The 13,801-nt window shown below is 36.8% G+C and overlaps 1 protein-coding gene across 1 annotated transcript; it reads right to left on the bottom strand.

Moving 5' to 3' along the window:
- Positions 1 to 1,091: 1,091 nt before the first annotated feature.
- LOC103716255 (cyclin-dependent kinase inhibitor 5-like) lies at positions 1,092 to 4,671 on the bottom strand. Its single transcript, XM_008804182.3, has 3 exons — positions 4,194 to 4,671; positions 1,898 to 2,101; positions 1,092 to 1,612 (listed from the first exon to the last, which is right to left on the bottom strand). Exons 1-3 carry the CDS (start codon positions 4,529 to 4,531, stop codon positions 1,543 to 1,545), a joined length of 612 nt encoding a protein of 203 aa, XP_008802404.1. The 5' UTR covers positions 4,532 to 4,671; the 3' UTR covers positions 1,092 to 1,542.
- Between the last annotated feature and the right edge of the window lie 9,130 nt (positions 4,672 to 13,801).

Here is a 13,801-nt window from a genome sequence, read left to right as displayed (position 1 = left end):
TCAGCAGGTACCCAAATTCATGAACTTCATAAACGCAAGTAAGACTGAATCCATCTAGGGTACCCCAAGGAAGATGGTTTGGAGAACAGAAATTAGATACAAGACAAAAGATATTAAGAGATTTCTTACAAAAAAGAATCATATATTCAAGCAAAACTGAATCCATCTAGGCTACCAAAGGGAGATGGTTTGGAGAACAGAAGCTGCATCCAACACAGATATAAAAGGTTACTAAATGAAGGAACCAAGAGCGCCAGATGTTCAAAGAAAGAAATAGACTTATGGATTGGCCGGCTGCAAGAATGGAAGGAGTCAGAACGCAGAAAGTTTCTGATTGGTGATGCAAGATCTACCTTATATCCTCTACTTCCAGTGATGAAATAGAACGGACGATCTTTCGAGGTTTTGAAATATCTTCGAATTACTTAGAACATGTAGAGAAGATGATAATTGTATTGATGCCAACTCGCCACAGCTTCATAGGTCGATGGCATACGAAACGATGGGTGAGAACAATGGACAAATGGGCTTAGAGGTTGGACAAGCAAAGAACTTTTGAAACCATCAAACAAAAGAAGACTTTGGAATTCATGTGAAAAACCTCATGCGACCCCATGAAGTGAAACAGGAGCCCCTAACAAACTAAAAACTTGTATCCGAACAAAATTAAATCACTCTTCCATTTCTTGCTCGGTGTCAGGCAGTGTTTTAATAAAAAGTCGCGCTCATACTTTTCTTTCCATGCACTTGAGGTCTTGGAATGCAAACGGACGGTATCCCGCGAGCATAGTCTTGAATGGACAGTCTTTCAGAAGGTAATAAAAAACCAAATGAACTACAGAAGACATCCCTTGATGACCCAAGATTTGCCAGTGGTGAACAAGCATGTTTCTACCACAGAATCATCAAACAGTAAAAAGTACAAGCGAGTAATCTCATCGAGTGAAACAAAGAGCACCTCAAACACCGGCAGAAACAAGTACCTACAGTAGAAACAAAGACAACAACTCAAAACTCCGGCAGAAACAAGGCATTCACCAAGGTACGGAGCATTGTTATATGGAAAGATGGAATCCAAGAAGAGATATTTCAGGGGCAGAATACAAGGGCAAATGGGTCACTTTATTTCCCAATGAGCTTTTCAGGTCCATCAGCAGCAGTATAGACAAAATACAAGATCAGATGCAGCAATGTATACCTCCTACCCAACAAAAGAGCCTAATACATAACTGGTTCTATCAAGGAAAACTATAAAAAGATTGACCCTACTTTTTTTCCCCTCTGCATGATCTGTTAGAGTTGCAGTGAGTTTGAACCTGTGGGTTTTTCTTCTCTAGATGTAGCTCATCAGCTCTATATGGGTTACAGACCATTAGATTGCAAAGTTCCTTTGGGACTACTGGTTTTTTTACAACATAAAAGAAAGGGTAGTGATAGCCACCACCACCACTGCTGCAGCCCAGCCCTCCCTTGAAAGCCCTGGGCAGAGATCAATGAAGAAGCTGCAGGAAAAGAAGCAGCACCAAGGTGGAGATCCGCAGCCTAAGAGTCCAGTTCCACCCATTCATACCGGCCAGGAAGTGGGTGGTCATTCACTGGATCAAAGTTGTACCTGCAAGAAGGATTAAAACAACCAAAACAAATATTGTGAATCGCCGATATAACTGAGATTGTGCATATCATCATCTATCTTCCAACATTGCTATCTCTGATCAAGTTATGCCCAACAACTACTTAAGGCCTATAGGACATGCTGATGCTTATACAAGTGAGCTTTAGCCTAAAAGCTCATTCATCAACCTGTCCTTTTGATTCAGATTATGCACTTGTTGCACAGGATAGCCATGAGCTTAGCAAACAATAATATCGCAAAAGTAGAGAACCAAGGAATGTATACTTCTCCATAAATATTTGTTGTTGGAGTAGCTCAGCCCCAGCAAAAAATTCTTCCATCTCATGGGCCGTTGGGATGTTCCTGCGCATTGAATTCTGCATTCTCCGGTTGGTGGCAGTTGAGCTGGTGGGCCTCGTTGTAGAACCAGGAGTTCCTATGGTTTCTGAATTCCTTATCAAACTGCAAGGCGTAGTCTCCCTGACACTCCTGCAATCAAGTAATAGCACAAAAAACCCTTATCACATCACTACTCTGCAGTTGTCCACATGTAAAATCTCCATTTCTTCACCACTTCCCAAAGTATAGGATTCGAAAGAGAAGAAACAAACAAAAGGAAGGGGGGAGCATTATTTATCATAAGCAATCGCCATAAGCCTCAAAAAACTAGAACACAAGCAGAATTAACAGTACTTAATGCACAGTTTATTGGTAGTTTAAAGACAGCTAAATCAGCCTCAATAATTAGGCTTAATCACAAAAAGGGACCAGAAAACAGTTCTAAAGACGATGGTTCTGTCTACCATGAGCAACAGCCCTCCAATCATGGCTACAAAAATTTAAACTAAAAATCACAAGTGCTCGGACCTGCTCATTTACATGATATCACTTCAAAATGAAAACATCCCACAAGCATCACAAGAAAAAAATGCAAAATCTTTAAGCTACAAGCATGATCACTAATACCATAGGTGATGAAGTGTGTCAGCAAGCTACAAGCAGTTTGATAAACCTGAAAATTGTTGAGTTTGCTCCTATTAATTTTCTTAACCTGTTCTTTAAATGTCGCATATAGCGAAGCATGGCCCATGCGGCAAATCCGGCGACATGCAGCCAGAGGATGGTCCCAGCGTGACTTCATTTTTTAACAAAACAAGATTTGAACAGAGGAAGACCATTTCTGTGCAGATACTTGGTACAAATGCATTAAAGCTTTCAGATTTACGGTTCCCCGGACTGTGAAGATTAATCAGCCAACTTTTGTCAAAGATCGCACGTAGTAACAAAATAGCAAGGCCCACTAAATCCATCTCGTTTTATTCGGGTTATTTGCCAAGGCGAACCAGCAAGTCTTCCATGAAGAAAGCGGGAAAAGTCATAGAACTAGAATAACATTTAAAACATCAGAAAGCCACTCAAGTTTCCCAGTGAAAAATAAGCAAAAAGTGTGATTTTAGTTTGGTAAACCAAGTTATATGGGCATAAAAGTTCCACAAGACTACTAAGACGACTCTGAGAACACCTCATAAGCAGGAAGCATGAAGTCATCAAGTTCAGGCCATGTCAAACAATGGAAAAACCACTGATCACCAAAGGAGGAGGGCCCATCCAGCACTCAAAGAACAAGAGGAAAACCCCCTTACATAATCAACCTAGTGATAATAGAAGAGCATGACGGAAGATGGACCTAGCCACAAGTTGCATGCGGTACTCTGTTCCAGAAACCAAATCGAAGAACCACCAAAACGCCAGTGAAAGAGGTAAACAAGCCAAAAGTCAGAGATTCTACAGTAATACAAACATGGGACCAAGGCTTCACCAACAGAAATACGATCACATTAAAGATGAGATTCGTGGTCTCCGATTTTAAGGAACAGGCCTGAAAACCAAAAGAAGAGAAGGGGAGAGAGAAAAACTAAACCTTTTTGTGCAGGAGAAATTTTTTCCAACAATAGAAAGAACTTTTCGGGAGAGAGACTGAAGACTTATATTACATCTAAAGGTCTCAGCAGCCACCAAATCATACAGTAAGAAATTAATAGAAAGCAAATCTTTTTAAATTAGACATGGTAAAGCCTGGCACCAGCACCAGAAAAAGAGAATCCAATGCATGAAAAAAAGAAAAATTTCAAAGATGAAAACCCTAACCTAAATCCCTAGAACAGGGTTTCTTTTTTGTTTTTTTAAAGACCTCCAAAGCATGAAAGAGCTTAGATATAGACTAAAAAAAAAAAAAATAGAGCCCTTCAGCAGAAAGAAGCATGAAGGCAAAGCATGACTAAGATCAAAAGACATGTTTCAAACCCCAATATTTTTTTTTAAAGCCTGCAATGAATAAGTGATTCTCTCTCCCTCTCTCTGAAACCCTGAAAAGTAGAAATTTTAGAAAGAGGGGAAAATAAAATTAGAGGCATCTAACCTTGCCCATGGTGATTAAAACAAAAAAGAAATGATTTATTGCGACTCCAAAATCCCCCAATAGATTTTTGAACGAGAAACCATACTTAGCAATAAGCCAAGAGACCGAAACCCTCAAGTAAAGAAGCCTGATTTCGCGAGCAAGTTGTCGAACAAAACCCACCTGTCCCTTGCTTCGGCCTCGAGAACATTCTCCCCGGACGACACCTCGGCATCCGGCGAGGCCTCCGGCGAGCCCTTGTCGGAGTCGGCGGTATTCGCCACTTTGGTTCGATGGGGGGGCCTGGCCGGGGGGGCTTTGGGGGCGAGGGGCGGTGGCTTCTCGAGGCGGCGGCTGCGGAGCTCGAGGTAGGAGGAGGAGTCCGGCACCGGGGAGGGCTTCTGTAGGCGCTGGAGTGCGAGGGTGCGGGCGCGGGTGCGGACGCCCAGGGAGGACTGGGCGGAGACCTCCATCACCGCCACCTCCCCCGACACCTTCGCCTTCCTCATGTACTTTCCCATGCCTATCTCTATCTCCTCCTCCCAAGCTCTCCCACGAAGGCTTTTAGAGAGAGAGAGAGAGAGAGAGAGAGAGAGAGAGAGGTGGAGGGGAAGGAAACGAGGGAAAAGGTGGAGGGAAGAAGGAGAAGCAGGAGAGAGAGAGAGAGAGAGAGAGAGAGGAGTGCTTAGGTAAGAGAGAGAGAAAGAGGGGGAAAGGGGGAAGGTTTCTTATTGTATTTGTAGGGGGTGGGGGGGCGAAGAGTGTGTACTTTCAATGTATCGAGGAGGAGATATTTTGGGGAGAAATTGAATGGTGGGAAGAGTAGGAGAATCAAGGAGATAAGACAAAGGCTTTTTAATCAAAAATAAGGAAGTAATTTTTTTTTTTCTTTTTAAGAGAATCTAAGGAACTTTATTTGTAGGTGGCCTCCTATACGGCTCGGCTTCATCTGGATGGACCTATCTCATCTTTTCTGCAGTCTATTTTACTTCCTGACTTTTTGGGCACTGCTCATATCCGTTATGTGTGAGCTACCGATGTACCGAAGTGTAGCCAATAAAATGCTTTTAGTAAGTCTAAAATTACTTTATTCACATAAACACAATAGAATTGAAAATTCTATAAGACTCGTAAATTAGATTAGTACAACTAATAAAATTATAAAATTATAGACTATGCTAGGCCTATATTCATAAATTTCTATTTTTTTTCTTCATGCGGAATTTATACCAACCCACTCCAAAATCAGTCCTAAATATATATAAATATAGACCTAGTCCGGTCTATAATGTTGTGATTTTATTAGTTGTATTGGCCCAGTCCATGAATCTCGTAGGATTTTTAGTTCAATCATCCAAATAGACCCTAAGTAATATTATATATATATATATATATATATGTGTGTGTGTGTGTGTGTGTGTAATATTATATTTTTTTCTTGTAATTATGTTGTGATTTTCTTGTAATTATGGCATGAGATACATGTATTGGGACTAATTGTTAGTTCTAGCATTTAAATGTCACCCATGCTTGGGGTTTCTATTTGTGAATACAAATAATTCTCTATTGCGATGGATGAAGTTGATTTGTTATAAAATTGGCAAGTTGGTGTTAGTGGATTTGAGAAATCTTACATATCCATGTAACAAGTGCGTCTCAACATCTTTTTAGAAATTCATCTAGTCCATGAGTAAAGTTTGAGGTTGGGAACCAGAAGGTCGAGGTACATTCTAAATCCTATGAGTGTTGATATTTACATATTCTTGCGGTCAACAAATAAAACATATATTTTACAATTAAAATGTTCGAATTTTGTGAAAATCTTAAAAGCATTAACATTTAGATATTTATGCAGTTAATCTATGATACTTGTGCTTTTTAATAAAATGGTTAAAATCTATTGAAAATTTTATAAGTGCGAATCTCTGATAATCTTAAGAGCTTCGATATTTACATATTAACGCATTCATTCAGTATTTGGTTGCATGATAGCTTTGCTTCGTAACTGAAGGGTTCGGATCTAATCGTAATCTTAAGGGTGCTGATATTTGATCATGCGGCCAATACTTGGGTACATGACAGTTTGCTTTGTGGTCAAAGGGTTCGAATCTAGTAAAAATCTTCAGTGCTGACGTTTAGATCTTCATGTAATCAATGCGTCAGTTATGTTTTGTGACCGAAGGTTTTGAGTCCATTAAAAATCTTAGGTGTTGATATTTAGATATCCATGCGGTCAAAGATTGATTGCGTATAACTTTGCTTTTTAATCGAGGGGTCTTGTAAATCTCAGAAGTGAATAAAATTTAGATATTTGTGCAATTAAAATATGAGGCCATGGTATGCAAATAAAGAATTCGAATCCATAAAAAATCATAAGATGTTTAGATATAGCCAATGCATGAGGATTATAATTAGCAACTGGAATATTTGAATCCATCAAAAAATCCCAACAATATTAACTTGTGTGTGTGTGTGTGATGATAGGACGGAGCTCCAACGAGGGAACCCCACTTAAAAGAATTTTTTTGGTAATTGATTATTTGGAGCATCATAAAATATGCCACTCAATATCCAAAGCCCTCACCTCACATTTATAAGAGTATGGTTGACAAATACAATAAGATGGACTAGATCTCTCATTAAATTCATGAAGTGATCAATCTATTTGAGTAGCCCTATACTAATCCACTACTTTCTCAATTCAATTTTTGTAGGAGAAAAAAAAACCAATAATAATTTTTTTTTTCTCCTTACAGGCCAACAGGCTGATAGAGAAGATTTAAGTTAAGATCAGAATAGGCCTTTAGAAGAATATAGGCTGGATAGGCCGACAAGCCTGATTTTTATATAAAATCTAATCTAATTTTGTTAGATTTTCCAAATAGTTCCTACGTGGAAAGGTAAAACCACTAAGGTAACATTCAGGCCATACGTCTCGACATTTATATATTCATGCTATTAATACACATGCTTAAATCTTACTATAAAATTCTAGCTTCTTTCTAGAGTGACGGCATCTTATTTGGATACATCACAACCTTCAAGATCCATGCGAGGGCATGAATAAATCTATGGTAAATACGATATTGGAGTTTGGTATTTATTCTTGTTCATTTGGACATGTTGTTTAGCTCCTTATATCAGCATGTTATTTGCTTAGAGAGGGCACTCAAAGGCCTGTATTATGTTTTGCTATCATCAATGACCCAAGTCATTGTATTCAAACTACTAAATAACTAAGTTTAGCCTATCCTAAGAACATGATTCCTCCTCTATATACAACAACCTAATTTAGTTCGATTCTTCTCTAACAAGCACAATCTCTAGGTGAATTGACCTGAATGACCTAGTGCGCGTGATCGCTAGCTCACTTCTCTCAAAGCCCAACTTAAGCTTTTTAGAAAAAAATTTCTATTTAAGCAAAAAGACTTGCTTTCACACATCTGATATGGGATTTAAAATTTTTTTTTAAAGTTTTTGAATAAATAACAAATAGATGATAGGATTGGTTTTTATTTTTAAATTGTAATTTTTTTCAAAAATTAAAATTCCAAAACTAATAGTCACTTGTAGATTTATTGACCATCTTTATGCTATATCTATAATGTTGTTTCTATATATAAAAAAAAAAGGTGGCAGCAAGCATTGCTGCCATACATCCAATCACTCATCTGACGTGGGCTAAAATTTGACCCAACCCTCATGAATCATGCCAAGTCCATGCATGACCTCATTCACTTTTGTTAGCAGCCCTCAATGCACCATGCACGTCCCATCTAACTCAACCAATAAAGTAAAAAGAAACATCAGGAAATAGTTATAGAACCTGCCTTCGCGGGAGGCACCATATTCTAACAATAATAAAAAGATAGAAATCTCATATTATTTATCAATGAACGGTAAAAGTCGAATATCTAATAAGGTATATCATTAGTTTTCTTGAAATATAGTTTTATATGGGTTATTTAAATAAGAGAATTAAGCTCCATTGGCAAAAATGAAGAAAAAAATAGGACCAAAAGTATTTGATTTAAATTAATTTGACAAAATAGGTTTCTTCAAACTAAGATAAATAAATATAACTATAAAAAAGCACCTTCGAACTTTTCTACAATTTCACAAAGACGTGCAAAGAATTGTGAATTTACATAAATATTCTTATAAATTTCTATTTTCATGTCTATTTTTATAAAAAAACTAGTTTTGCATATATATTTTTTTTGAGAGAAAGTTTTTAAAATTTAAATGACTGAAATATTTTTAGCAGACAAATATAAATTCAAATATTTATAGAGGTATACACATCCAACTCATTGCTAGGAGCATGACATGTGTTCAATCACTGTCCAATTGTCCAATGAACGTGTCTCCTAATTTTCACTTGCTATTTTTGTTTTTCAATAAATTCTAATTACTAGTTTTAGTTTTTTTTGGATAAGTAATTGCTATTTTTAGTCAATATAGCATAAGCGGTATCAATGAAAGGATGACATGTCAAATTATCGTCTCCTCCCAATTTATCCGAGCGAAATAAATGAGACGAAGAGAAATTAGGAAGAGGAGGAGGAGATGTGACTTGACCTTCAAGTCATTGGATGCTCATCCCTAATGGAGAGAAGTGGAAAGCTAGGTTGGGTTTTAGTGCCAGTGGAAGTGGAACCCCTCTTTCTCTCTCTAAAAGGTTTTAAATTTCTTGGCGGAATGAGTGTGGTGGGTTTGGTAACCTCCTGGTTACTCTCACCGCAGCACGATGGTGCCTCCTCCTTGTCTCTCGCCCTCTCGGTCTCCTTCCCCTGTCATGATTAAAATGAACGGATGGTACTGAATATTTTCTCTCAATATAATTGAATGATCTTAAAGTCTACCTTCAATGATCTCTGGAACCGTATCTGAGCGGTTCCTAACTCGGCACTTGAATGTGTCCATAAATCTAATTTGGATGAGTGCAGAATCCAACGGAAATCTTGACCCAGCCAAAGTCTCCCCATAATCCCTTTTAATTCCAGCAATTATAAAAAACTCTATCAAAGATCAATTGCACCTACATCCATTCGAAAAACATAAACTTGTTCTTTTTAAAATTTAATTTTATCATTAATCTATAATTTAATGAAATATTGGTCAAATTATTAACCTTATATAGAATCTAAATATTATATTAGATTTTTTTTAAATAACAAAAAGATTCTTAAATGACATAAGAACCGCTTAATATAAAAAAAATGTATGCATCGTTTTTCTCATTTAAAATTAATTTCGACTTTTTATATAAGACAAACAGTTTTACTAATACTGTTAATTTAACTAGATGTAAGTACAAATTTTACGAACTATTAGATATAAATATAATAAATATAAATTTTAGAAAATTTTTTATAATTTATTTTTTAAAATTTTTATAAATTTACCGTCAATGGGGAAGGCCATGTTACCTTGCAATTTGTTTTTTTTTTTTTTTTTTTAACTAGGGTGTTAGAGATACAGGTATACTTGAGAATAATTTTTGTTTCTTTGAATACATAATATTTTTTCCAAAAACTATATAATTCATACACATTAAATAAGAATTACTATACAAAATTAATTATGTTGAATGCTTGAAAACATCTGCCGGTGCTGAAATACATTATTTGTTTAAAAAAAAACACAAAACCTCCTCCCTCATGTGCAGCTGCTACGCTATGGCTCGCTTTTGTGTAGGGTAGCTTGAAAAGAGATTATTTGGCCAGATGGCTTGTTTTAACATCATGAGACAATTGAGTGCAATTATAAGATTACTTATCATTCATTTTGTGAGTGGTAGCTTTTTATTCCATGCATGGATGTGAAACTGCAACTTTGTAGTTTGAGTAGAATTCTCTTATGCTATCCTCTAAGCACTCTTCTAGATTGATACTTGTCCTTAAAATTGGCAGATAGCCATCATTAGCATGAAGAGACTATCATTTAAGCTCTAACTAAGATCTTGTCTTAATCATGTCCAAGTTGTAGTATTGAATCCTATCTAGCATACAAGAAAGGATATAACCTAAAGTCAGGATAGAAGGACAGCATGAAAACAATCAATTTTGATGCATTGATCTACTTGTCCGGCCTAGGGATTTGCACAAGTTTGACACATCATCATATGAAGTTAAATCCTATTTATACTATACATAAATGACTCCTGGGCGAATTTAATTACCATGCTCCTACTCTCAAATAGCCTACCTCATTTTTTTTTGGTTAAAATAATGGCATCATTCAAATAGCCTACCTCATTCAAATGCAATACTGACATCATGGGTTGCTAAAAGGATTCCAGCTCCATTTGGCTGGTCAAAAAACAATATTTCTAATCATCCAATGAGGATGAGTCATGAGTTGGCTTTTGCTTACAAATAAAAGCAATCCTATATATGTATTAACTTGTTCATTATGAGGGCATCCTCTTTATTATTATTATTATTCATATTAATGTACAAATTTCATGCATGTTAGATGCATGAACTGTCTTCCTGTTTGCTGAAAGAAAACTATTGGGCCCATGCTGCTGACTTTTAGAAGTTCCATTCTCTTTAAAAGAACATTGGGGTGATTCACACATAGCATCTAGTGGGGATCTTCCCCTTCCTTTTTTTGTTAAAAGAAGCATTAACGTAGCATCGAAGCTTCGATCTAGTCAAGACATCGATAACTTGTCGTCAGACTAAATAAATTTTTGTTACTCGGTCAAAACAATAATTATGACATACTTGAAATGTGAAACTTATATTGAGTTTTATCACATTACAGCAGATCTTAATTAAAGGTTTACAGCTGGTTTTCGTGCAACTGCATGTAATTTAGCTGAACTTTTTTTTTTTTTTTGTATCCAATTTTGAGATTTGGAAGTTTGTGAACCCAAATCTAGAGGTGACACCATTTATTTCGTTTGATCCCACGAACAAGGAGGCTCATATGCACTATGTGGAATTTTTTTTAAGCTTCCATGCTCACATATTTAGGAGAAATTAACTTACCTGACTACCCATGCACAGAGCAACATCTTTGGGCCTTCACTTCTCCCCATAAATTATATTTTTCCACACACACTTCCCTGTGTCGTCACATTTAGCCAGGAGGTTTCAAGCCTCTGCATCCAAGGACTTTTGTCATGGAATCCTATGCTTACCCGTGCATGAAAAGAACCATGTGGACTTCCTACGTATACGTTTGTGGTATGGAATAAAGAAAATCTAGCAGTAGATCTTTGATGATCTACCATTCCCTCTAAATTTAGAGGGAAAATCCCAGAAGGTAGATATAATCTATTTCTTCGTCTGGGGGAAAAATAAGCAATTAGTTCTTCATTTGCTATTATAAAATTCATGGTAATGTTTTCGTATGCATGTATATTTTTAGCTAAATATATTTTCTCTATTTTGGTCCTCCTATTAGACCTTGAATCATTGTCAATTGAATCATTCAATCAAAACTTTGGTTTATTTTCCTTTTTTTTATTTTTCTTTTGCATCGTATGACCGTCCAGTAATTCACAGTTTTTCTTCCTTGGATTAAAACAGTTTTTTTGAGAGAAAAAAAGCCAAGAGCAAAACGTATTTCCTAAGCTGCGGCAAAAGTAATTTAAGTGGAAAGTGCATATATCAAGTTATTTTACTTTATTTTAAGAACTAGAATGGAAGAAAATATGATTGAAAATTGGATGAAGGTGGAATTTGCATGCAAGTCATTTGTACCGACTCCTACTTAACTCTACCAACTATATTAGCCGGCACTCTCAAATAAGGTTCAATTAAAGGCAAAGAATACATAGTTAGACCGGCCCTTCTTTATATATCAAAATGAACTTAGATGATTTGATATATTCATCACCATTTACAATATGACTCTTTTAAAACATATATTAAAATAATTCGGAAGCCCACTTTGATGAGCATTTATGAAATGGACACTATTTGATCTTCTTCATCATTTTCAAAATAGGTTTACAATGTATTGTCAGGATACTTTAGCAAAAATTTTGTCAATTAACATTGTTATTTTGGTGATATTGTATATTGTTTTTCTTTGCAAGAGAGATCATAACGATCATTGTAATGATTACCGTTCTATCTTAAAAAAAAAAAATCCAATTGTAAGCTAGAGCGAGCAAATAGCAATTATAAGCATGGCCTCACGAGGTTGCTTACATGATCACTTTTTGGTTTAAATCTCTTTATGGAGAAAACTAAATTTTTTTATTTTATTTTTTAGTTCCTCTATTATCCTTATTTCCTATTATGGCAAAAATGAAGCCTATTGTTTGTCCATTTAACCTACCTCTTTACTTTATTTCGAAACATTAACAATCTTTTATCATTTGTGGGATTAAACGATTATTATTGATCGCTACTGACGATAGAAATATAAAAATAATACCATTGTTTCAAACTAATATACACATAATAAAAAAAGAAAATCAAACAATAGCCATAATCTTTGTTGCATAATGATGACTATAACAAGCCAACACCCAAATAACGGTACAGAAATAATTAAAGGGAGAGCTTTGTTTTTTTTTTTTTTTTGGTAGAAGTTAAGTGAAGGCCTCTGAAGTCCACAAAGTCGTAATTAGAAAGTGGAACCAGAATCCTCAAAAACCCTACTTAATAATTTAAAGTAAAACAAATCCATCTCTCTCTCTCTCTCTTGAAGGGAATCCAAGGGGAATCCAACCTTGATATGCTTGCCCAGACGCCACGCAGAGGAATCGAACTTCCCGCCAAAAATCCGCCCCCCACCCCCCGCTTTTCTTCTTCCAGTCGCCGCACGTGGCGACTTCCCGCCAACAACCCGCCGCGTTCCGCACCCGTGCCAAACCCCGCCATTTTCGAGTTTCCCCCTCAAAACGAAAGCGGAACCGAATCCAAAGCCCACAGACCTGCCCCTTGCGGAAAGGGCAAATATCCTGAAACCCTAACCCTAGTTCACGTGTCACAAAAAATAACTAAATTAAAAAAAACCCGGTGGCACGAGTTTTATCGCCATTCCCCGTACAAGCTGCCGCTGAGCCATTTGGCCAATCATGCCTCTGCCAAACCCAAACTCCCCATGGATTCCTCCCCCCCCCCCCCCCCCCCCCCCCCCTCTCATTCTTCTTCTTCTTTTCTTTTTTTTTTTTTTTCTTTTCTTTTTTAACATTTATATCAGCTGCTCCCAGTCACGAATAAAACTAACAGAATCAAAAAAAATAAAAATAAAAAAATAAACGACACAAGGTGTGAGGTATCTTGCTTTCAGTATGATGGACTGCGAATGAGGCCACCCAATTAGCCATATTATTTATCTTTTCGTAAATGTATTTAGCCTCCGCGAATTCACAAGCAGCTAAGAGCTTGTAAATATCAGATTGCAACGGTCTAAAGCTAGTACGGTAGCTCCCTTCAAAATAATATTAACAAGCAACAATCATGAGGAGTTGGCAAACGGGCATAGCAGCAGGATCCTAATTAAACTCACCCACATTGCCTTCCTAAATTTTGCAAGAGTAAAAAAAAAATATATGAGTTATCAAAGGCCGTGCTCCAACCAAATCTCGACTCCTTTCCAAACTCAAGTCATGATGGCATCAGTCCTCAAACTATAGAAACAGCAGGAAGGCAATGGCCGATCATGAATCATATCAGTGCCTCGTAATTTGTGCCTCCATGAGTTGAGGTAGCTGTTATCGACGGGGCTGTTTGATGCTTTCTAGTGCGACAATGATGAGTTCCCAAGTTCGCAGCACCCTGCTGATTAATGAAATTGCACCATGCTAGTTTGTGTATTTC

The sequence above is a fragment of the Phoenix dactylifera genome, chromosome 2 (genome assembly GCF_009389715.1).
Source record: "Phoenix dactylifera cultivar Barhee BC4 chromosome 2, palm_55x_up_171113_PBpolish2nd_filt_p, whole genome shotgun sequence".
Classification (NCBI taxonomy): domain Eukaryota; kingdom Viridiplantae; phylum Streptophyta; class Magnoliopsida; order Arecales; family Arecaceae; genus Phoenix; species Phoenix dactylifera.
This window is presented reverse-complemented; position numbering and strand designations above follow the sequence as displayed.

Bases quoted from the DNA above. Each gene is read 5' to 3' on its own strand.
- LOC103716255 (XM_008804182.3), bottom strand. From the start codon at position 4,531: ATGGGAAAGTACATGAGGAAGGCGAAGGTGTCGGGGGAGGTGGCGGTG. The intron at 2,102-4,193 runs GTGGGTTTTGTT...ACTTGATTGCAG, and splicing joins GAGGCCGAAGCAAGGGACAG to GAGTGTCAGGGAGACTACGC. The intron at 1,613-1,897 runs GTATACATTCCT...TCCTTCTTGCAG, and splicing joins CAACAAATATTTATGGAGAA to GTACAACTTTGATCCAGTGA.